At 49.4% G+C, this 24,225-nt stretch overlaps 1 protein-coding gene across 8 annotated transcripts in view; it reads right to left on the bottom strand.

Annotated features, from left to right (window-relative positions):
- Positions 1 to 6,691: 6,691 nt before the first annotated feature.
- Ttc13 (tetratricopeptide repeat domain 13) overlaps positions 6,692 to 24,225 on the bottom strand; it is a 54,045-nt gene continuing 36,511 nt past the window's right edge. For 5 of the 8 annotated variants that reach the window (XM_057753453.1, XM_057753457.1, XM_057753455.1 and 2 more), the window contains 12 exons: positions 24,057 to 24,213; positions 21,664 to 21,794; positions 21,059 to 21,191; positions 19,988 to 20,080; positions 17,242 to 17,325; positions 16,160 to 16,244; positions 13,450 to 13,559; positions 12,140 to 12,275; positions 10,769 to 10,848; positions 9,807 to 9,885; positions 9,434 to 9,513; positions 6,692 to 7,558 (listed from right to left, as the gene is read on the bottom strand). In XM_057753453.1, the coding sequence (XP_057609436.1) occupies positions 7,444 to 7,558; positions 9,434 to 9,513; positions 9,807 to 9,885; positions 10,769 to 10,848; positions 12,140 to 12,275; positions 13,450 to 13,559; positions 16,160 to 16,244; positions 17,242 to 17,325; positions 19,988 to 20,080; positions 21,059 to 21,191; positions 21,664 to 21,794; positions 24,057 to 24,213 (1,283 nt within the window). In that variant the 3' untranslated portion in view covers positions 6,692 to 7,443. The remainder of the gene's footprint in view (positions 7,559 to 9,433; positions 9,514 to 9,806; positions 9,886 to 10,768; positions 10,849 to 12,139; positions 12,276 to 13,449; positions 13,560 to 16,159; positions 16,245 to 17,241; positions 17,326 to 19,987; positions 20,081 to 21,058; positions 21,192 to 21,663; positions 21,795 to 24,056; positions 24,214 to 24,225) is intronic. The other 3 variants (XM_057753454.1, XM_057753456.1, XM_057753460.1) reach the window with 1 other exon arrangement.

Genomic DNA, 24,225 nt, shown 5'->3' with positions numbered 1-24,225 from the left:
ATACACCCGTAATCCCAACACTGAGGTCAAAGCAAGAGGATCAGACGTTCAAGGCCATTCTCAGCTACATAGTCAGTTCGAAGCCGGCCTGCACTATATAACAACCTGTCACCAAGTGTGTGTGTGTGTGTGTGTGTGTGTGTGTGTGTGTGTGTGTGTCTGGCAGAAAACAGGCATGGTGGTTCACACCAGAGACTCTGCTATTGGGGCGGTAGAGACAGGAAGATTGCCATGAGTTTGAAACAAACCTGTTTTGTTCAGTGAGTTCCAGGCCAGCATGAGCTACAGTGTAAGATTATGTCTCAAAACAAATAAATGAATAAATAGAAATCTTGTTGGCGAGATGGCTCAGTGGTTAAGAGCACTTGCTTCTCTTGCAGAGGGCAGTTCACTTCCCAGCACTCTCAGGGCAGCTCACAGCTGCCTGTCACTCCAGCTCTGGGAAATGAGATACCCTCTTCTGGCCTCCCTAGACAATGCATGCATGTGGTGCACTTGCATGCAGGAAAAACACTCATAAAATAAAATAGAAACAAATTCTCATCAGAATAACATGATGATGAAATGAGAAAAAAAAAAGCAAAGCCGTCAGCTGAGTCTTTCTGTATATGAAGGATTCTTTAAGAAGCCACAGACTTGGGATGCTGGGTTTTTATTATTATTATTATTACCTATTTAAATGGGACTATAACAAATCTCATTTACAGGCTCAGTACACTGGCTCCAACCCCCCGATTTATCTCCACCCACCCCCTTTTAATAACACAAATGGTACTTGAAGACATGTGTTCTTGAACTGTGAGTGCTCAGCTGCGCATGAGTCATCCTAGGAACCTCCCCCGTGCAAGAATCAGGGAACACTACAGAAGAGCGGGCACAAAGGTTAAGGGAGCCATGAGGAGAGCTGCCACATGTTCACTTTTGGACATGGTATAGCTGTTGTGCAAATCAACTCAGCGGCTGTGATCACCTGCACAAGACCTATACAACATCAAGCCGGTCAAAATGGCAGTGTGAACTGGGGATGGGTCCTCAAGGGCCCATGCTTGGTGGGAAAACCATTAACAGTCAGGGGTTGCTGAGGGAGGTATAGTCACTCTCCTTTTGGTAGAAGCTGCTAATAGGTTGCTCATGCCCTAGTGGGTAGTCCCACACCCATGCATATATGGACAGCACTAACTAGACTCAGGGTTAGGAAGACATGAAGTTGAGAGGGACACAGATTGGGGGCACAGAGGAGAACTGGAGAAAGGATGGATATTATTAAAATATATGGTATAAATGTACAAAAACTTAAAATAATTAAAAATCCTGCTTGTTTTTGTTGTTTCAGGGTTTTGTTGAAACAGGGTTGTGGTGATATCTTGTTTGTATTCTAACAAATAAAGCTTGCCTGAAGACCAGAGGGTGGAACTAGCCACTAGTAAACCATAGCGGTCTGGAAGTCTGTACTGACAGACAGGAAGTGATATGGCTGGGCAGAGAGAGGAATAGAAGGCGGGAGGAGACAGGAGCTCAGCCCAGTTTTCTACTGAGGAGTTAGCAAGGTAAGAGTTGGCTGTGGTTTGCTCCTTTGTCTCTCTGATCTTTCAGCGTTTGCCTCACTATCTGGCTCCAGGTTTTTATTATTAAGACCAATTAGAACTCGTACAAGTCAAGGTTTCTCTGTGTAGTGCTGGCTGCTCTGGAACTCGCTTTGTAGACCAGGCTGGCCTTGCTCCCAGTATTTTAATTAATATCATGTGCTCACCTTGAAACTACACAGGAAGGGTATCTGGTTTCAGGAAGCTGGCCTCATGCTGTCTCCAAAGCAGTTGTGGGGCTGGAGAGATAGCCCCCTGGTTAAGATCATAGGCTGCTCCTATAGAGGACTTGAGTTCAGTTCCCAGGACCTACATGGCAGCTCACAATCGTCTGTAACTCTAGTTCTAAGGGATATGACATCCTCTTATGACCTCTGCAGGCACTGCATGTATGTGGTGCACTTACATACACACACAGGCAAGCATTCATACACATAAAATAAAAATTAACAAATTCTTTTTTGTAGAAAGCAGTTACAGAAATAAGTGCTGTTTCCAAAACAAACAAACAAAACAAGTTTTGTTAAGTTATATTTTGGAGCAAATATAATTTATTGCCAGACAATTTTCTGCAGTGTTGTAGATCTGAAGCCAGCTGTAAAGGTTAAGTCTTTAACCCCAGCTCCTCGGGAGGCTGAGGCAGGAGGACTGAAAGTTCAGGACTGCTTAGGCTACATGGTGAGTGATGGCTGAAAAGGGGACAGAGGAAGGCCTTGGATGGGAGGCTGCTTTCCCACCAAGCACTCAGCACTTCAAGGTGCGTGCTGGGCTGTGCCACTGTCTGAGCCCAACAGTGTCTTCTCTGTTCTTCCAGGTGGGGAGGAGAAAACATGTGAGAACATGTGTGGTCTGTGTGTGCAGGCTCCTACATCTGGTGGTACTGTGGTCTGTGTGTGTGCAGGCTCCTACATCTGGTGGTACTGTTTGGGAGGCCGTGAACCTTTGAGAGGTGGGTCATAGCAGATGGGTTATGGGGGGTCAGCTTTCATGTTTCACAGACTGACCCACTTCAACTTTCTTCTGACTCCTGTTCCACCGAGATGTGAACCGGCAGCCGTACTCTCCAGCTGCCGTGCTCCCCCAGCCATGATGGGCCAGACCTCACAACACGGGCCTTAAGCTTTGTCGTATGTTTGGTCACAGTACTGAGAAAAGCAACTGACTTAACACATAAACACACATGCCAGAGAAAGAACCAAATACACAGCTGACTGATTCCGAATGGTAAGGGACCTCTATGGCCGTGTGATAACGGCAGGTGAGTGGGGCAGATGGGCCACCCCAGCCACTGTGTTCTGCCTGCTCAGAACCAGGTACAGATAGGCAGAACAGCTGTGCTCAGGCCGCCCAGGGCCGGCAGTTGGGCACAGTGGCGCTCTGCTCACTTTGATTGCTATTTCTACCTGTAGTTTCTCTATCCCGTGCTCACGCCCGCTTCTGTGTGTTGGAGCTTTGAAGATGAGGGTCTCCTATGCAGCCTACGATGGCCTCACGGTCCTCCTTTCTCCGTTTCTTGGTTGCTAGGATTTTGGGGTACACCTCCACATCCAACTAGATTTCTTTTTTGACTTGGTCTTGGAGTTTACGGTCATTCTGCCTCAGTTTCCTGGATGTTGGCACCTACTGAGCTGAAACTGCATTTTCTAGGTGGGTGTATTCTGCCGCCAGAGGTTGTGTGGGGGCACAGGCCTAGGACACATGGCATTTTCCTTGGAGTGTCTGAGGCCTGGGTAATTTTCCTAACTGATGCGGAGTAGGGCTGTTCTATAGGCTGTAAGTATCTAAGGCAGCTCGTAAGGACACAGTGAGCACATGGCCCAGCTGCTCTCATGCAAATACATTTTTAGAATCCAATGTTTGGCCTTTCCTTTCTGGTCTGGCTCTTCCCTGGAAAGGAGGTGGCAGGAGATCTGCCAAGGGATCCTAGTCACACTGTCCCTCGAGGCCACAGACCCTATGTTTGAGTCTCTTCAGACTCAGAGCCCATGAGTCACTTGGCTGTTTCTGTCATCTGCTGCTTGAGTTCCAACCAGCTGTTGGCATAACAGCTGGGTTCTCACGCCTGACAACAAAGCAAAATTAAGGAATCAAATAAGACTGGGCGCAGGCCACCTTCCTCAGTGATATGCAGAATGGAAGGAAGTTCCTGGGCAGCTTGTGGGCCTCTCAGGCAGCTGCCAGGTGATATTTGGGCAGCACAGCCTCTTTGGCTCAGAGAATAGGGAGGTGCCTTCCCTAGGCCCCAGGACTAACAAGTCCAAGTGCAGCCCCAAGCCGGTCCTGTCAGGACTGCTCAGACACATGCTCTGGAAGGCTATTATTTGCCCAGCAGCTTTACTGGCCCACACCACACGGCTCCCTTGGAGAGGGGCTTTGAGCATCTTAGTGCACCTACTGCACCTGCTGGTTTTCTCTGGAGGTGGTGTTTAAAGCTGAACACAAAAATGTGTGTATGCATATATGTGTGTATGCGTGATTTTGTTCTTTTGAAACAGGTCTCATAGTGTAAGCCAGTCTAACCAAGAACTATAAAGCTCATGTTGTCCCAAATTCACAGTAATACTTCTGCTGGCTCGAACAATGGGCATAAGCTCCCACAATTGGCTTGGAATTCATTTTCTTCCTTTCTGGCAGAGTCTCGAGTATTCCAGAGTGGCCTTAAGTACACTACAAAGCTGTGGCCCCTCCTGCCTCCTGGGATTACTGGTACCCTCTATTCTTCTGTCTCCTTCCTATTTTTTAAGCATGTGTGTAGTCTATGTGCACTGAGTGCATGCAGAAGCCAGAGGGTGTCAAGTCTCCTGCTCTGGCACCCCACACCTTACATTGTTGAGACAGCACTGCACACCAAACCTGGAGCAGCCAGCTTCCTGCTAGACTGGTAGCCAGCAAGCTCCGGTGATTCTTGCCTCTGTACCCCAAAGACTGGGTTTAGAGGTAATTACAGCCTTGCTGTTTCTTACGTGTGTTAGGAGAACTCGAATTCAGATCCTCTTGGTTGTGTAGCAAGTGCTTTACCCACTAAGTAATCTCTCCAGTCCCTCAATATCAAGTTCTAAGAAACAGATTCAAGTTGGAGGAGTAAAAGCTCGGAACGGGGCCACTACTGTGTCAGAAGTGTGGCTGATTTCTAAAGGGACTTCTCAAGCTGATGAGAGAACCTCACAAAAATGTATTCCTAATGGTCTTCCTGGAACGAAAGTCCTCAGGGTCCCAGAACTGACTGTGATGTTTTGTTGGACTCTGGGGAATTTGGCGCATATGTCAGGGAGCTTCTGGCCACTGTAGACATGGACCCGCCGCTTCTCCAGACCTGTAACATCAAATCACATCACCTACATGGGCAGAAACTGGGCTAGTAACACAGAAACTGAAACGTAGTAATTGGGAGTCAATAGAACCATATTCTAAACAAGGCTGCTAGAATCCAAGTGTGTGTGTTTCCCCAAGATGGGCATATCGGGGAACAAAAGAAACTTAAGGCTTTGTTCTGGCTCACAGTTGGAGGGTACAGTCATCATGGCGGGGGGTGGAGTGGCTGAACACACTGCATCCACAGTCAGGAAGTACAGAGCGTGATCCAGAACCCCAGCCCAAGAGATGCTGCCCAAGCTCAGGCTGTATATTCCTACACTGGATAAACCTTTCCGGCAACATCCTCACGGACATCCCCAGAGGCATGTTTCCATGGTGATTCTAATTCAGCCAGTGGGGTCGGCAGGGGCACGAAGAGTGAAATAACGTGAGTGAACCTCAGGGACGGGGACTGGAGTTCCACAGCAAGAGGCATGAGAGCCCTTCCTTCCTTGAAGGCCGAGGAGCAGCCCGGGAAGGCCGAGGAGCAGCCCGGGAAGGCCGAGGAGCAGCCCGGGAAGGCCGAGGAGCAGCCCGGGAAGGCCGAGGAGCAGCCCCGGAAGGCCGAGGAGCAGCCCGGGAAGGCCGAGGAGCAGCCCGGGAAGGCCGATGAGCAGCCCCGGAAGGCCGAGGAGCAGCCCCGGAAGGCCGAGGAGCAGCCCTCACCACACCTCTCAGTTTCCAGCCATGACGGTTTGGTGAATGGTAGGAGAGAGTCTCTAATGAAACCACAAGATTTTGACTTTAAGCAAAAGGGAAGCTGAAAAGCCCCAGGGTTTTCTGTTTCCATCTGTGGTTCCCACCCTCCCCTCCCCACCATTGTCAGCATCCATCTGCAGGCAGCCTGTACCTGCTTTGAAGCTTATCAGGCCTCTAGGAAAGGGTGAGCTAACTCCAACAGCATGAGGTGCCACCCATTCCTCACGGCACAGCCGGTCTGTCCCAGAGGACACAGGTGTGGACCCCGGGAGGGTTCTGTCGCAGGCACAGCCGGTTTGTCCCAGAGGACACAGATGTGGACCCCGGGAGGGTTCTGTCGCACTCTCTGTCCAGGATCCTATCCCAGTATCACACAAGCTGACTTCAGGCCCAGCTTCTTCCCACTGGCTTCAGGGGGTTCTCTAGGCCCCACTTCCGGTTTTGGACCATTTGTCAGAGGGGGATGAAGCCAGGAGAATAAAGTAACCAAAGTAGCACACGGAGATATCGCTTAAGACTGTGCTAAGCACTGAGAGTTGAAGGAGTAGGAAGTTTGAATCCCAGGGTCCCAACGGGTCCCTGGTAGGAATTCCCAGCACCATCCTGTAGCCTGCTGGCCAGCTGTGGGGAGGCAGACACCTCTGAGAGTGTGGACCCTTTGTCCTGTCTCAGTGCAGAATGGATTCTGGTGACTGTAATCCTGAGATCACCCTGGGAAAGCTGCATCTCTGGGGCTGCTCTGAAGCACCGCTCAGTTCCTAACTGCACTATGGATGGCGGGGGCAAACAAACATGCCGCCTGCTCCAGAGCCCATAGTGACCACTCACCCGGGATCTCCGGGTCACCGCAGTACAGGCACAAACTTTGATACTGCCCTGCTCTTGCCAGAAGTTCAAGGCAGAAACTAGAGTTGCGGCTGAGCGGCTGAGTGTTCTTCTAGGATGTGCAAAGCCCTGGGTTCTATCTCTAGCACCTAAACAGATACAGAAATAAAATAAAAAGGCAAAAGAGCCACAAGGCAGCAGCAAAACTGCAAACACTGACCATGATTTAAAACTGCAACAGTTTAATGGACCTTTTTACTCCATCATTCGCCTTTCGGAGAGAACAAGAACCTTTCTAAATGTTCTTACACCTACAAGCAAAACTAGCTCACACATAAAAACATAATCCAGTGCCCGAACTCGGCGACGTACAGAAATCACCTCAGCGACTTGCAGAAATCACCTTGGCTTATTTTTCCAACAAAAGAAGGAGGAACATGGTTCAGTGATTCAGTGTCGGGACATTGGTAAATACTGTCTGTGTCGTCTGCACAAGCCATGGAACCATCCATGGTTCTGAGAGGACGGGGCCCACGTGTGGGGGCATGGCAGTAGCGAGGCGCCTCACAAAGGTGCACAGGAAGGAAGGGAGGAATATCTACACCTCTGACGAGCAAAGACAAGGCCTGCTTGTTGCTGGCTTTGTTCATCTTAATAATTATTCATTTTTGGTTTTTGAAGTAAACATTTTTTTTTTTTCTGCTGTAAGGAAGGAGCAGTATGCTTTAACACATGGGAACCAACAGGTGCCATTAATACACATACTTCCCTTCCAGTCAAGTAGCTTTCCCCCAAAACCCGTTTTCATGATTTGTGTTATGGTTCAGAAAAAGTAAAGAAAATGATTTCAAGTATTCAATTCCTATCAAAAATTGGTATCAAAAGTAATAAAGGACCTAATTCCATAATAATTCCATGTTTTAAAAAATAACTTAAGAAGTAAGAGGCCTGGCCCTTCACGTGTACAAACCCTCTGGTGTAGCTAGAGTTTCTTTAGACACCGTGGGGTGGAGTCCGTGTTGAGCACCTCCATCATGGACCTCAGAGTCGGGAATGTCTCTGACACTGACGGCAGAGACTTGTAGGAAGGGGAGATACTGGAAGAGAAACACAGGGAAACTGACTATTACCACCGCTTAATAGGAAGGGCTAGAGCCCAGGGATATGCACTCCTATGAGGAACTTTCTAGAGTCTCTCATGAGGGACAATACCAGAAAGGCAGAAGGCACAGCAGACACTCTCACAGCAGTGACCTCACATCCTGAGTCAGCTCTCTGGGGAAAGAAATGCCACTTGAATGTGTACAGAACCACACGTCAGCCCCCTGCTGGGGCTGCCACGCATGCTGGAGCTGGACTCTGAGGATGCTAGCCTCAAGCCTGGTCTTGCCCTTCTCTAAGCCCCACCCCCTTCATCTATAGTGGTTGATGAGATCCTTTTTTTTTTTTTTTTTTTTTTTTTTTTTTTTTTTTTTTTGGTTTTTCGAGACAGGGTTTCTCTGTGGTTTTGGAACCTGTCCTGGAACTAGCTCTTGTAGACCAGGCTGGTCTCGAACTCACAGAGATCCGCCTGCCTCTGCCTCCCAAGTGCTGGGATTAAAGGCGTGCGCCACCACCGCCCGGCGGTTGATGAGATCCTTAGCTCAGAACTACATGAGCCCTGAGAAACATTACACACCAGGTTCGCCATGAACCATGACTGTACAATATGTGGCTGTGTGGTTTGTGGAAAGAGTTGCTAAAGCTTCCTAAGAAAAGGAAGCAGGACTTTCCCCCGTGATCACAGCACCAGACCACATGTAAACAAGGAAGCTCAGAACAAGACGACAGGGACAAGCTAAGCACTGTGGACGACAGACACCTACTTCTCAATTGGTTTTTTGTTTGTTTCTTTCTTTTTTTGTTTTTGAGACAGGATTTCTCTGTGTAATAGCCCTAGCTGCCCTGAAACTTGCTCTGTAGACCAGGGTGGCCTCAAACTCACAGAGATCCTCCTGCCTCTGCCTCCTGAGTGCTGGGATTAAAGGCGTGCGCCACCACAGCCTGGCTCTATTTCTCAGTTTTAAACAGCTCAAATGGCCCAGCAGGTGACAGAATGGCTGTTGTCATGTAGGCGTGAAGAGACATGAAATAAGTCAGTGTCTTCCTCGTTCCTAAAGCAAGCTTGTACACATTCCCCAGCATTTCTGGAGATCGGAGCTGTAGTAACTTGCTGGCTCTGGCACATGGTTACAATGGGGTGGGGGGATCCCTGCTGGTGCCGGTTACACACCAGGTCACTAGTTCCCGCCTAGGCTGCAACACCGTGCCACCGTCAGAACTGGAATGCCGTAGAACAGTCACCAGGCCTGAGCTACACCTGAGTGGTTTCCACGCACTCCAGGACCCTAGGCCTGAGTCTGGGATAACGGACGGGGAGAAGAGAATCTGACTACAGAAGAGAGACCCAGTAAACTGTGCTTCACATACCACTTTCCTTATTTTCTTTAAATCATCACTCATTTTAGATTTCATGTGTGTTTACATATGTGTGCAGGTGCATGTATGCATGTACGTATGTGGTGGCCCCAGGTTGATATCAAGACATTTCCTTAATTACTCTCCACTGTATTTATTGAGCCAAGGTTTCTTGCTGAACCCAGGTTTCTTGTTCACAGATACAGGTTAGCCTACCTAGCTACCTTACTCTTGGGATCCCAGCTCTGCATTCTGAGCTATCACAAGTACCCAGCATTTATCTGGGTCCTGGGGATCTGAACGTGGATCCTCAAAATGTGCGTTATCCCCTGAGCTCTCTCTCAGCCCCACCATCACTTATTTTCTCCTGTAGCGAAGTTTCTCCACCTTAAAATGGTGTACTGAACGACAAGACTAACTAACCTATGGAAGTGAGCACACTGCCGGGGCTTCTACCCAGGGTGGAGTGCAGAGCCCCTCCCTTTCCCAGCAAGGCCTGCACCAGCCACAGTTACCTTTTCAAGTTCATCCAGCTTTTTGCTATTTTGCTGAAGGCTTCTGAGCCAGGGGCTGTCATGGCTTCAAAGTCAACTAACTGGAAAAGAGAATCAGGATGGGATGAAATGAAGGAAGGTACCGTGTGAGGTCTAACTCACGTGTTTCATGACCAGAAGCCCAGAACCTGGTGCGGCCACACACCCCCTGCCAGCCCTACATAACCAGAAGCCCAGGACATGGAGCCGTCATGCAGCACCCCCAGGACACGGTGCAGGCTTGCAGCACCCCCAGGACACGGTGCAGGCTTGCAGCACCCCCAGGACACGGTGCAGGCATGCAGCACCCCCAGGACACGGTGCAGGCATGCAGCACCCCGACAGCCCGACATACCTTTCCTTTGGGGATCTTCCCAGCCACTTCTTTACCGCTGGCCATCAGCGCCCCCACAATGACTGAATAGGCGATGACACTGTTCAGAGAGAACAAATCCTGGTCTATGGCTACTGCACTAACTTCCCCGTGGGCTTCCACCATGAAATAAATTCTCACACATTCAGTCAGCCCTGGTCTATGGCTACCGCACTAACCTCCCTGTGGGCTTCCATCATGAAATAAAAAAATTAAAAAAAAAATTTAATATTTATTATGTCTGTGTTTATGCCTGCAGGCCAGAAGAGGGCACCGGACCCCATTACAGATGGTTGTGAGCCACCATGTGGTTGCTGGGAATTGAACTCAGGACCTTTGGTAGAGCAGGTGAAGCTCTTAACCTCTAAGCCATCTCTCCAGCCCATGAAATAAAATCTTACACAAGAATTCTTTGGACTAAAACCTTAAATGTTTAATTAACAGAGAACTTTGTTGTGTTTATTTTCTACTTTTCTACTTAAAAAGCATACGGCCCTTAAGGGTCGCTGTCAACAGGAACATCTGTTTTCTGAGGGAAAGCCTATATCCACCAGTTTACTTCCTGCTTCTTCTCACTTTTGTGAGAAAAGCATGCATAAGCCTCTCCTCTTGGACTTACATTAAATTCTCTTGAGGGTTGGTCAAGAACATGATTTTCCTTCCTTCCTTGACAGGGCCTTGTTATGTAGACCAGGCAGGCCTCAAACTCACAGAGATCCACCTGCCTCTGTCTCTCCAGGGCTAGCATTAGAGATGCGTACAGTGCACTATACCCAACAAGGATGTGATGTGGGGGTAGGAGTTGGGGGTGGGGTGGGTTTTAGAGGAATCAATAGGAGCTTCCTATGAGTCATGATGTGCTTTAGAGCCTGTCCTGTAACAGGAAGCATAAGCCATACAATAGTTTTGAACTTGAAACCGTCATAGTATAGGATATCACTTACCTAGATCCTCGAGACAATGGCATTAAATTATAAAAGTAATAAACCAAGGATAAGATTAAGTTGCAGACAGCATCGGCTTCCTAGGAGAAAGGACAGAGGTTCATGAACTTAAACCCCGTATCACAAACGAGGGACATTCATTACTACGTGGGACAGGATGGCTCCCCTCCTCTCCCCAAGGCCCACTTGCTTGTGTGCTGTGTTCCAGTGTCTACACAGTCACTACAGCAACTGTCCCCAGCTTCACCACGAAAGAACAGTCCCCTTTACCATGACTTGCTATTTCAGAACGCACGCTGAAGCTAACATTTCACAAAGGAAAGGCAATACCTAACAGCCTTTCTAGAACGAGCATCCCTTCCCCAGGAGACTCTCACAAGTTGCTTCCCTCCATTGGGGCTGAGACTTAGAGGCCCATGTGCTTAGTACTGTACGGGCCAAGGTCCCTGAACACATGGAACAACTGACTGACGTCAAGGAAGTAGAGAGGCTTCTGGGAGCCAATACAATAGCCTCCAGGGTGTGAGAGGAATGCCTTCCTCCTGAGAGGAGCCACTTCTTGTCTCAGTAGGCACAGGGAGAGAAGTCACAGACTGAGAACGGCCAGCATGCTCTTCCGCTGCCAGGAGCCGGTCAGCACACACCAGCTGAAATGAGAACTTGCTGGAAAGTGCACGTGTGACTGGTCACATCGCAGCTGCAGCCAGGAAGCAGAGCACATGCCGTGTTAAGGTCACTTCCCTCCCTGCGATTCAGCCCAGGATCCCAGTCTACATCAGGGTGGGCCTTCCTTCCTAGTTAGCTTCTCTGGGAACACTCTACAGATACAGCCACAGGTGCCTCCTATGTCATCCTAAATCCTGTCAATTTGGCAGTTAAGACAACAGTCTCACACTAAGCAGCAACCATAATGTAGGGAAGAATACGGGAGGGGTGTGAGATACAGACCGCTTTCATCATGGCCAATCTGGGTAAATCTCTCCTGACCCTAAACTTGCGCTAAGGTAGCCAATGATACAATTACCATCCCCCATTACTGTGCTTCTTAAACCCCAGATTTCCCCCCATAGGACTATAAAAAAGAGGTTGAGACAATTACGTTTAATTTCAGGCATAAGATATACAGCCTAGGAAAACAGGGGAGGGGTGTATGTGGAACATTTACCAAAGAAATTGCAGGTCTGGAGTGTGGCTCAGCAGCAGGGCACCTGCCTAGTGTGTGTGGAGTTCTGGGCTCCAGCCTCAGCAAAATTTCTCTCTCTCTCTCTCTCTCTCTCTCTCTCTCTCTCTCTCTCTCTCTCTCTCTCTCTCTCTCCTCCCCCACCCCCACCCCAGGAATAGAAATAGAAAATGAGACACAGCAAACCCTACCCCAAATTCTGAGGAGAGGATCAGCACTTTTCCTTTCGCTGTCAGGTCTTTATAAAGGGCATCGATTTCCGCGTGGTACAGCTGTGTCCTCTCTTCTGTGGTTTGAGTCTCCACAGAAAACAGGATATTGCCAACCCTGTAAACATCAGCAGCACTGTCAAAGGCATGGATTAAACAATCTGAACAGAAAATGGGGAAGTGGTGTGTGATGTGTGCGTGCACGTGCTCACGGTGTCTGCCCAGTGTGCTGGGCTACTGAAACAGGTGTGCTCCAGGCTGTCATCACGCCCCAGCCACCCTGCCATAACCAGGAGCAGGTGTGGGAGGCTCACACACAGCTATTGCTGTGCAGCAACACTGCGGCTCTGTGAGGGTAAGCTCATGCAGCGTGGGTTATCATGGTGTCATCAGGAGAACCTTCTAGTTCTTCAGTCCTCTAGCAGGAAGAAGGGGGAGGTGTGACTTGGCCTGGGGACAATCACAGCTGGGCAACAGTTCAAAAGGGAAGAGGATTGATAATCTGGAAGACTTGGGGAAAAGCTGAAAGTGTCATGAGAGGAGTGGCCTGAATGTCTGTCTGTCCTAACTAAATTCAGTGGGATGCATGCATGCAGTCACACAAGAAGTAGGAAGGGGGTCTTGCTGGGAAGAAGGTTTTAGTGGCAATAATTGAGGGATGATAAGGTAATAAGATAATTATAATGATAAACAGGTATACGGATTGAGAAAGACTAACACATAGGAATCTGTCAAAGAAAAAATACTTTTTAAAATGCTTCTAAATCAACGGCTGTGAAAAAAACCATTCGGCTGTGAGGATAAGGACAGAAGAGGAGGTCACAAGTGACAATTGCAACCTCAGTTTTTCAAAGCTTTGCCTCTCTCTCTGTCTCTGTCTCTTTCTCTTTCTTTCTTTGTTTTTCAAGACAAGGTTTCTGAAGCTTTAGAGCCTGTCTTGGAACTCACTCTGTAGACCAGGCTGGCCTCAAACTCACAGGGATCCAACTGTCTCTGCCTCCCGGGTGCTGGGATTAACGATGTGTGCCCCCACCACCCGGCTTACTTCTACTTTCTTAATTTTGGCTATCTGTTCCTCCAAACTTTCCACTAAGACAGCACCACTCTTGCTATACACACACCAGCAATCCCTGCATGGCAGTCTGAACCTGCACAGATCCTTATCTTCCTGCTGTTAGACAAGCCAGATAGAGCTGTTGCAGGAACTTGGCCAGGAAAGATTCAGCCCCAGATGTACACTTGTGAGAACACACAGGGCCCCACCAGCCCACATCACACTTGAGCACACATACTTGTCTCCTGTGATAGTGATGGTGAAGCCGTCATATTCTTTTCCTTGATCTTTGAGGCTGGGAACTTTGGTGTTCACAGTGAACCCGTCCTTCGTTTTGGTGTTAAACTGCTTTTGAGGGGGAAATAAAAGTCTGTATCAGTGGCAGCTCTGGCACTACAAACATGCTGGGCCATTCACAGCTACCCTGGGCTGCATATGTTTATAGGCTGCAGATAGATAGATCTAGTTCTGATCCGTCCTGTACCCTGACTCAGCCCTAGGTTTTTCTAAGGCACTGGAATTGAGAGACCATGTGCTCTTTCTTGGCAGGCAGTGACTAAAGGACACCTCTCCTCTCTTTAGGTGGAGCACAAACCCCAGGAGCCCCAGTCTCAATTCCCACAAGCCTACAGAGTAGCAGAGACTCCAGCAGCAAGGTAGGGTACCCCTACCAGCCAATATCTGGCTCACTGCGGCAGCTGCTCTGGGGTTGTTTCTCCTCCCAACTCAGCAGGCAGCAATCTTGCCTGCTAACAGAGCAGCAATGCCAGCATCCCTACCCTGAAAAAGCACTTTGTGTTCCTGCAAGCGCAACCCCAGAAATGCGGGCCTTAGAGGTGCTCAGCATTCCTTCCCTAGCAGGGGAGTTTTATCTGCATACTCCAACTCTGCAGACCATGGTGATTAGGAGTTCCTCAGAGCTGGCCTACGAGCTGGTGTCTCCTAGAAACACCCTGGATGCCAGCTTCAGATGCCAGCTTTGTGTTAAAACTTGTGACATTCCAAAATGGCAGTAAACAGGTTCTGCCTTTACTTTAGAAACACAACTTCCTACTTTGGCTACTTGGTGCTATCCATGCTTTTCTAGGATGAATGGACTGGAGTAAGAGAGCCAATGACAATGGCCTTTCCTGGCCTCTGGTGGGCTACAGAAATGCTGGCTGGAGGCTCAGGGCATGGTGCAGCTGGACAGAGCAGGCTACCAGGGCTGCCAGCTGAACTGAGGCAGGAAGCACCTTTCTTTCAGAGAATGGCTCTCAGAAGACAAGTACAGGTACTTACTGTATGCTACAACAAGACCAGGTGGGAACGCACACTGACGAAAAGAAACAAGCCTGGCCAGACACCTGGGCCAGGAAGAGGCAGAGTGGAGGGTGAGGCCGGCCCTAGCTAACGAGCCACGTGCTGGGGCAGGCGTCCTTTTCTCTAAGGCTGCCAGGGCACTCCATAGTCTTCAGAGCAAGCGGCAAGCTACATATTTCCTGGACACTTTAAACGCTCTGACTGAAACACATCCACACTCTGACTGAAAATGCTCCTACCCAAAGGACAGGCTCCTACAGACGACACAGCTGCCACCATCTGGCAAGGCGTTAGGGGGCTTCCCTCAGTACACTCTGCTTTCTTTTCCACTATCTGTACAAGCAGATTTTGTCTTCGACCTGACATCTGCACTGGAAAGCAGCTGGGAAGCTGACCCACGGCACCTTCTGGTTCTTCTCTACGGCGTGTCCTGCCACCCTCAGTCACGGGAGTAACTGCCATGATACCGAAGGTTAGTACAAGGCAGGTGGACTTCAAAAGCCGGCTGAGATCCTTCTTCCACTTGTCACAGCTAAGGATTTCCTCTTTAGCTTGCTCTCTCTCTCTCTTCTCTCTCTCTCTCTCTCTCTCTCTCTCTCTCTCTCTCTCTCTCTCTCTCTGTGTCTCACTTCTCTCTCTCTCCCTCTCCCTCTCTCTCTCTGTCTCTCTCTTGTGAGCTTTCAGTGGGACTGACATCTTTCCCAGGTTCTGACTTTCTAAGAGAGGAGTGCATCTCATTTTCACTCTTTCAGAGTCTATTTCAAATTAAGGCAGACATAAAATTCATGCTGTTGCTGCTGGCACAGTGTTCGGGATCAAGGACAGGCCTAGTGCACTCTACCATAATCCACAGGGAGTCACCTCTGGGACCAAAGGAAGCTGGAGGTGCAGACAGGAATTGCCCACCTTTAAGGCCACAGCTCAGTCTCGGCTCTGCAATCCAGACAACTCTGCTTAGGGCTCTCTGAGCAGCCCCTGCTATGCCGCAGGCTCTCCCTGCAGACACTTGGCAGGGCAACACGGACCCCTCCACCCTTGCATTGGGCACCTCCTCCTCTACAGCTGCTGGCCACCTGTCCTATGGTACCATGAACATTCTCCAAGGAAGCTGGGGGAAATGGGGTTCCTCGACGGTTCTCTTTTCTCAGGAATCAGTCTAACTATAGCAGTCCTGAGCTCCCACATGTGGAACACTGAGGCCACAAGTCCAGTTTCAGCGCATCTATTCTCAAGCCCCTTTTGTTTCCTGAGCCAACTGCTTCCTCAAAAATCTGTTCTGGCTGAGTCTGGTTCAGCATTGCACTTGATTTTGGTTACTGTTTACAATGTGTTTATGTTGGGATTTCGGATGACATCCTTCATAAATTTCAAAACAGCACAACATTAAAATATGTGCTTTGTTTTCTCTCTACGTTGCTTGTTTTCTCTCATCCAATTCCTCCTGAGATATTTTCTTTTAGTTTATTTATGTGTAAGTATGTTTCATCTGCATGGATGTCTGTGCATCTTGAATGCCTTGTGCCTGGGTCAGAAGAGGGAGTCAGATCCCCTGGAACTGAATTGAACCCAGGTCCTGGACAAAGCCAGTGCTCTTAAATGCTAGGTCATCGTTCCAGTCCCATCTGGGACTCAGATGATAAACTTACCTTCATAATTGGAAGAAGGTCTTCCACTTTATGTACCTTTTCTAGAGCTTCTCTGACTTCCAACAAGCCCTTTGGATTATTTGCTCTTGAAGAGAGAGGGGGAGAGCAGAAGGGAGGAGGCAATGGAGATTAGTGTAAAAATACCACAAGTGGATCTCATTTAAATTTTAAACAACTGCTCCTAAGGACCAACAGCTCGGTGCTACAGCAGCTCAGCGCTGTAGGCCTGAACAGCCTGGGGCTCCTCACTGACAGGATTGTCCACCCAGATCATTGATTCATCTGAGAAAACTGTCAGAAGTGTCCAGACCTTCCTCCTGCTTGGCATCCCCCTAAGCAACACAGCACTGGCTGAGTGTTGGTGTCATAGGACGTTCAGATGATCTGGAACATGTGGGAGCATGTGTGTGAGCTTTGTGTGAATGTCACTGTGTAAATACCATTTAATGGAAGGATCCTGAGTACTCAGAGATCTTGAAACCCACTGCCAGGCATAAACACTATTCAAACTGGGCAGCAGCAAGATAAGTCAATCCTAGCTAACAGATGCAGAGCTAGAGATGAGAATGGATCAGAGGAAAAGCAGCACAGTCAGCATGGCCGGCAGCCTTCACATACACCCCACATACGTGTGCAGGTGTGGAGCTGCACGTGGAGGAGATCAGAGAAAACTGCACGGTCGGCATGGCCGGCAGTCCTCACATACACCCCATGTACAGGCACAGGGTTCTTAGCAAAACCCTGCCTGTCCTGTTCCGAGTCTGCAGTGGGAAGTATATGTGGCTAGGATCAAAGTACCCTGCTGGGTTCCACATTGTCCTCAGACCAGGCTGGTGATTTCACCGCTCAGAACTGAAGTCCCCAACAGACAGAGGCTTGGCAGGCAACTGGGACTAACACAGTGCTGAGTGTCAGGCTAAAAGCCTCCGAAGCCATCACACAGATGCAGGCAGGTGACGGAAACTTTAATCTTCTGAGCAGACTGTTTATCTACCAGTGGCTCAACTTTCAAATTTCACAAATATGCATACAAAAGACGTATGGAATCAATCTTTTACATCGAAGAAGGATCAAAGGCTTACCCATGGTAAACAAGAATTCTATCTTTAATAAAATGAAGTATTTTCTCAAAATATTCCAGGTATCTCATATTAATCACCTGACCCCTGTGAGGTAAAAAAAAAAATGGTAAAATTAAACATCATTTTACAAAGGAATGTAAATATCAGTTAATTCTGAAAGCAAGGAGTTGAGACTAGTGTGGGAGAGCATAAGAAAGCTAGCCCCGTCTCGGCAGGAAGCCTGGGCTCCTGGAGCCTGTCCTGGAAGAAAGGGTCCAGGACTTAGTTCCTTCACAGGGTAAGGAAAACCCTCAGCTTAAATGGAGTTCAGAGCTGACGGCAACTACGTTAGGTGGACACGCCATCTCTGGCTCTCTATGGCAGTCTGCACGTCTGCCGCTGCCTCTCCTTCTCTTCAGCAGTCTTCCTTCCCTCACTGTAAACACCACAATCCTCGCATTCCCGCCCCATTTCTCCTTCCTTTACATGTTCTGGAAGGTGTTCATGTCTAGCAACAGCCGAGTCTGCGTCCCGCTGTTCCAGGAACACCATCCCGATGCTCATAGCGCCTGCGTGCCAACATTCTGGCTCAAGTAGGACTTCTCTCCCCAGCAGAGCGCTTCAGTCTCCAGCCCCCACTATCTCACTTGTTACTCCCAGGCTGACAGGGGCCAGCCATGGCCTAAGCTAGAGGCTGAAGGAATTCCTCTGAAGCTACTTTACCAGGCACCGCTGAGCCACTGCAGAGTTCCCTGCAGCGCCGCAAAGTACCTGCAGTTTCCCTCCAGCCCTGCAGGGGTCGCATGGGTCTGCACCTCTTATGCTTGTTCTCAGACCTCACACCCTTTCCTTTGTTCCCAGTCTGCTGCTCCCTCACAAATCTTTTCAGTCACTGCTGCCACCACGACCCTCCACATGTACACATCTGTCCTTGTTGCTTCTCTGCTCACCACCCATGAACGGCTCACCACATTCCAGCCTCCATCCCTGAGACTCCCTGGAAGGCACGGCTACAATAGATGGCTATCTTAGGCAGTTATATTAGACGGGTCACAGCTTCCTGCCATGCTGAGCTCATCAGTGGGTTGGTGTATGACCCCATTCTCTCTCTTGGGACAGTTCAGGCATGGCTACTGGCTACACTGGGAGTCCTTTTCTGCCTTCATCAAATCCTGACATGGGGCCTGTGACTCGGGCACCACTCAGCAAGAACACAAGGAGACACGGTGGCCTCAGTTACAATTCACCTAAATCTAGCTAAGAGAATCACAAATCATTCTGTGAGAAATAGGGAGGAGGCAATTAAAAGGGGGAAAGATGACTTCTAGAAATTAAAAAAGACATTTACACTAAAACCTAAATTTAAATGTCAAATGTTAGGTAGAGTAACATTTTTTTGATCCAGGTTTCTGGAGTTAGAAGTATTTTAGAAATGATACAGTATTAAAAGTGCCAATTTTATCTAAAGTCATGCTTACTAAATGGCAGGCAAACCAAGAGCATCCCTGAAGTGGGTCTGTTCAGTATCTGTTCATGCCTGTTGTCAGGGTAGCTAAGCCCATAAAGGAAGGAAAGGCAAGCATTCACCCAGGTACCGAGCTGCAGGGCTCAGGACAATACAGAGACTGTCACAAGGGAGCAACCACAGTGACTGACCCTTAGCGCTCAGGGTGGAGCTGGGGGTCCCCGGACACACCGGACCCATGAGGATACTATGGTGACCCTTAGTACTTAGGGTGGAGCTGGGGGTCCCCGGACTCAACAGACCCATGAGGATACTATGGTGACCCTTAGTACTTAGGGTGGAGCTGGGGGTCCCCGGACTCAACAGACCCATGAGGATACTATGGTGACCCTTAGTACTTAGGGTGGAGCTGGGGGTCCCCGGACTCAACAGACCCATGAGGATACTATGGTGACCCTTAGTACTTAGGGTGGAGCTGGGGGTCCCCGGACTCAACAGACCCATGAGGATACTATGGTGACCCTTAGTACTTAGGGTGGAGCTGGGGGTCCCCGGACTCAACAGACCCATGAGGATACTATGGTGACCCTTAGTACTTAGGGTGGAGCTGGGGGTACCCGGACTCAACAGACCCATGAGGATACTATGGTGACCCTTAGTGCTTAGGGTGGAGCTGGGGGTCCCCGGACTCAACAGACCCATGAGGATACTATGGTGACCCTTAGTACTTAGGGTGGAGCTGGGGGTCCCCGGACTCAACAGACCCATGAGGATACTATGGTGACCCTTAGTACTTAGGGTGGAGCTGGGGGTCCCCGGACTCAACAGACCCATGAGGATACTATGGTGACCCTTAGTGCTTAGGGTGGAGCTGGGGGTCCCCGGACTCAACAGACCCATGAGGATACTATGGTGACCCTTAGTACTTAGGGTGGAGCTGGGGGTCCCCGGACTCAACAGATCCATGTGGATACTATGGCAAATACTGAATTCTCCATCTAATCACTTCCTAAGCTGTTTCATGACTTTTTGAAAATTGACACCCCAGTCCCTAATTCGTGAATCCACCCTTCAGCAATCTTCTACATGTGGAGGTGCATGGTATGCATTGCTTGTCTGCAATCTTCTACATGTGGAGGTGTGTGGTATGCATTGCTTGTCTGCGGCTGGAACAGCAGAAAGGGACTCGTGAAACTCATGGGTGCAGAACTACCATGGTGTGTTCCCTATCAAGGCCATCAAGGCACATCTCATATTGCTGCACTCCTACACCAACAGGAACAAGGCATGAAAGGTTCCCACCTGATTAAGTTGATATGGTTGTTGAAACCTCTGCTGAGACTTCGTGCTGGCATCTGATCCAGCCACAGTACAGGTTGGTCTGGATCAGCGATCCTGTGAAACAGAGCTCATGAGGGCTGAGACCTTACCCACCACTTCCAGGATAAACCAAAGATGGCTCTCTGCAAAAGTGAGGAAGGAGCCCTTACTGGCTCCAACTTCTAAAAAGAGTACACAGACCAGCACACTCTGATGCAGTCTGGCCACACCAGTGAGAAGCCAGCAAAGGCTGATGAGCTGTAATGGCTGGTCTAAACTGTCAGCTTGATGGGCGTTATATGATCCTGGGAAAATACTAGATTCCAGAGAGATTAACTGATGGGAGAGACCCACCCTACGTCCAACTGGTACCATTCCATGGGCAGGGACCCACATTCAGTGCAGAGAAAGTGAGCCACCTGCTGCCATGCCTCCCACCATGACGGAAGCCCTGAGCCTAGACAAACCCTCCCTCTCCTTCTCCCTCTCTCCCCCAAGAACCGGGCTGGCCTCAAACTCACAGAGATCCACCTGCCTCCGCCTCCCGAGTGCTGGGACTAAAGGCGTGCGCCACCACTGCCCAGTCCCTTTCTCTCTTACATTGCTTTCTGTCAGGGTCTTCTCGCAATGAGAGAAGGAACTAATGTATTGGGCAGGTACAGGAGTGCTAGAAATCCAGAGGCGGCCTGGAGCGTAGGGGACAGGCACAGGTGAGGAAGGATACTCCAGACCCCATCTGAAACGCTGTGCTCATACAATCCGCACTCCTGTTTCATGAACACAAGCTGAGTGTGTTCTGGAGAATGAAGGTAAAGTGATTTCTGACAAACTTTAGGAGAAAAGAACTCATTACTTTAACTTATAGGGCCCAATTTTGTCAGCAAAATGTGGATTCAAACCTCTCGGTGAGAAAAGACACATGGTCTGACAGGAGCACTCTATGATCTGATGGGAGCACTCTTTGGTCAGACGGGAGCACTCTGTGGTCTGATGGGAGCACTCTTTGGTCAGACGGGAGCACTCTTTGCTGCTTTTCACTCACTCACTAGTTACCTTCTCCACTTCACGGCAATGTCGAACATGTCCCTCCACTGCATCAACCTTGTCTTTCCATTCATGCGAACCTTCGAATTGGTCCAGGTACGATGTACAGCCTGCATGACTTCCAGTGCTGCCAAGCCCATGGCTAAGGGAAGTAAAGATTAAGACAGTTCACCAGAACCCTTTCCAAGGGGCCAGTCCTCATCTTTTCTCTCAAGCCCTGGTGATCACACAAAGAACCAGAAGTCTTGTGAAACAGCAAGACTGAGCTTCTGGTGTCCTCCTCAAATGAAGGTGGGCTGTAGGCCCACATTGCTTCCTACAGAAACAAGGAGAGCCTGAAGTTCCTCCTCCCCTCTGTAGGAAGGAGACAACTGCCCTGGGTCAGGAACCCGACTTTCAGTAACAGCTGGAGAGCCAGGCTCCAAATCTACATGGCAGCCAGAGCCCATGGCCCAGCTGGAGCAGCAGCGTCCTCCAGCTCACTGTGAACTACTGCCCATTTCTGCTCTGGCCATGCGGAGAGCTGAGTAAGCACAATAACAACTTCTAAAGAAAGACAGCATGGCCGGACGACCCTGTTCCTGGGCCAGAATGAGTCCATTTCTAGAGAATACCTCTGTGTATCCGCTTGTTGGGCAGGAAACCAGGTGTTTCATACTGCATCAGTGAGCCCAGGCGGTCAGCTACACAGATCAGCTCCTGGACTTCAGGCTTGTAGCCCTCGAAGTTCTGATGCAGCACGTCCCTGCAAGAAGCACCAGGAGTGCGATAAGGATGCAGCAGATGCACCATTCCCCTACTGGAGCTCAGCCAAGACACACACAGCACCAGGCAGTTCCCCCAGCTCCACAGCCCATCACACGCAGTCTCTCCATGCTGCTACCACATGTAAGGTGGTACGCCTGTAAGTGGCATAGGTGAGTCCAAGGCCCTCTTCTCAGCATCTGCTCCATGAACTTTTCTGGATACACAGTATGCGGTGCCTTTTCCAACAAGTGGTCAAACCTGGCCCAACAATGACTTTGAACTGATACTTGTTCCATTGACATTTATTGCAGTTATCAAAGACGTGAACTGACTTCACTCCATTTTCCTTTTCTTCCCCCTGTGCTGGGTAGTTCATGTCAATGTGACACAAGCTAAAGTCATCTGAGAGGAGGAAGTCCCAGTTAAGAAAACGCCTCCATAAGACTGGACTGCAGGCAAGCCTGTGGAATATTTTCTTATTTGGCGAGTTATGGGGGAGGGCCCAGACACTTTTGGGTGAGGTCACCCCTGGGCTGGTGGTGCTGGGTTCTGTAAGAAGGCAGGCTGAGCAAGTCATGGGAGCAAGCCAGTAAGCAGCACCCTCCACGGGCCTCTGCATCAGCTCCTGCCTCCAGGTTCCTGCCCTGATTTCTTTTGATGATTTAAAAAATGCACCGGGCGGTGGTGGCGCACGCCTTTACTCCCTGCACTCAGTAGACAGAGGCAGGGGGATCTCTCTGAGTTCGAGGCCAGCCTGGTCTACAGAGCTAGTTCCAGGACAGCCAGGGCTACGCAGAGAAACCCTGTCTGAAGAAAACAAAGAAACAACAGCACCAAAAACCACTGCGGACTGATGTGGTTCACTGACTTTGGAAAATTCTTGGCCACAGTTCTTTCAAACACTGCTGCTTCCCCGTTTTCCTTAGATTCCAGGTGCGCCGGCTCCTCCAGGCCCTCCGTGTGCCCTCCCTCTCGTGTCCTCTGAACCCTACTCTGCTTATCACTTCCTTCCAGCTGAGCTTTTCCTCACAGTCACCTCTGCCCTCCTGCTTAGCCCATTATTGAAGTCTTTACTTCAGTGACAGTATCTTCTAACCCTAAAACTTGACTTTCATTTTAAAAACCCATCTGACTCATCAGAGTCTCTTGTTTCTTCTTCATGCTGACAGCTCATTTTATTTAGTTATTTTCTGTCTGTATTCACAACTTTGCTGTGTGAAGTCCTTAAGGTCCAAGCTTTCCAGCTGCTCCTTCACTGACTCAAACATGTGGTGTGGGGAGTCGTGAGGTTTGGACTTTCCATGGTCTTAGTTTGAGAGACTAGGGGGGCCCAAATGGGTAAAGCTTTCTTACTAGGAGGAGCTTGCAGTTAGGTCTGCGGAGTTCCTAGAATGCCTCCAGCACGGGGTCCCATTAACTCCTAAAAGGTTTCCCTCACTCCACTGCAGGGCGGGTGGGCACACTATCCGGATGCTTCTCTCCCATGAAAGTTCACCCCCCCCCTTGTAAAGAGAACAGAAATGTCAAACTCAGCGATTTCTCAACTTTAAGGCACTGCTGGACGTTTGGGAACAGTTTTCTACTCTGCCCTGTTCTGGGCTGACGGCCCTTACGCACATCTGCATTTGCCCATTGCAGCAGCGGCTGTCCAGCAGTGTAACTTTAACCTGGGTTCCTCAGCTGGCCCTGAACCCGAGCTTCCCGGCCCCACCTCACTAGTGCTGGGATTATAACTGCACTACCACACCTAGCTAAGCTTTCAAATTGCAAAAATTTGTTTTGCCAGCAACCAGCAAAAAATAATGCTTATTAAAGATTGCCCGTAGGCCTCCAGGGATCTGAAGGGTAAAGGTTGCACAAAATGAGGGCAGAAGGTTAGGCTAGCAGGAGAAGCAACCTCTGTAAGAAAGTTTCAAGGTACCTTATCAACTAAGAGAAACAGTTGGTGGCATACAAACTGCAAAAAGAAATTAATAGGAACCTGGGCAAGAGTCATCTATTGATGAAGAAAGATGAGCACTCAGTGGGATCCTGAGTCTGAGGTTGCCCATCTATCGATGAAGAAAGATGAGCACTCAGTGGGATCCTGAGTCTGAGGTTGCCCATCTATCGATGAAGAAAGATGAGCACTCAGTGGGATCCTGAGTCTGAGGTTGCCTGGATGAATGCACACCGGATGAACTCACACCGAGAGCCAATCCCTGCAAACAAAGGGGAGCTCCCAGCTGGGTTCCGGAAAGCCACACCACACAGCACTTACTTGATATGAGGCTGCAGGCCTGGCTGCTCTTCGTAGCCATCTATGAGAAAAGGCAGGTTCTTGGCCCAGTGGTCCTTGAAGCTGCCCGGTAGATCCGTGTCAATGTTATATTCCGTCAGGGGGGTATCAAGGTGTGCGTGCAGATATCGAGAATACTCTGTAGATAGGA

This window comes from Chionomys nivalis, chromosome 21 (genome assembly GCF_950005125.1).
Source record: "Chionomys nivalis chromosome 21, mChiNiv1.1, whole genome shotgun sequence".
NCBI classification, from domain to species: Eukaryota; Metazoa; Chordata; class Mammalia; order Rodentia; family Cricetidae; genus Chionomys; species Chionomys nivalis.
The sequence above is the reverse complement of the archived record's forward strand: the minus strand, read 5'-3'. Positions and strand labels throughout refer to the sequence as shown.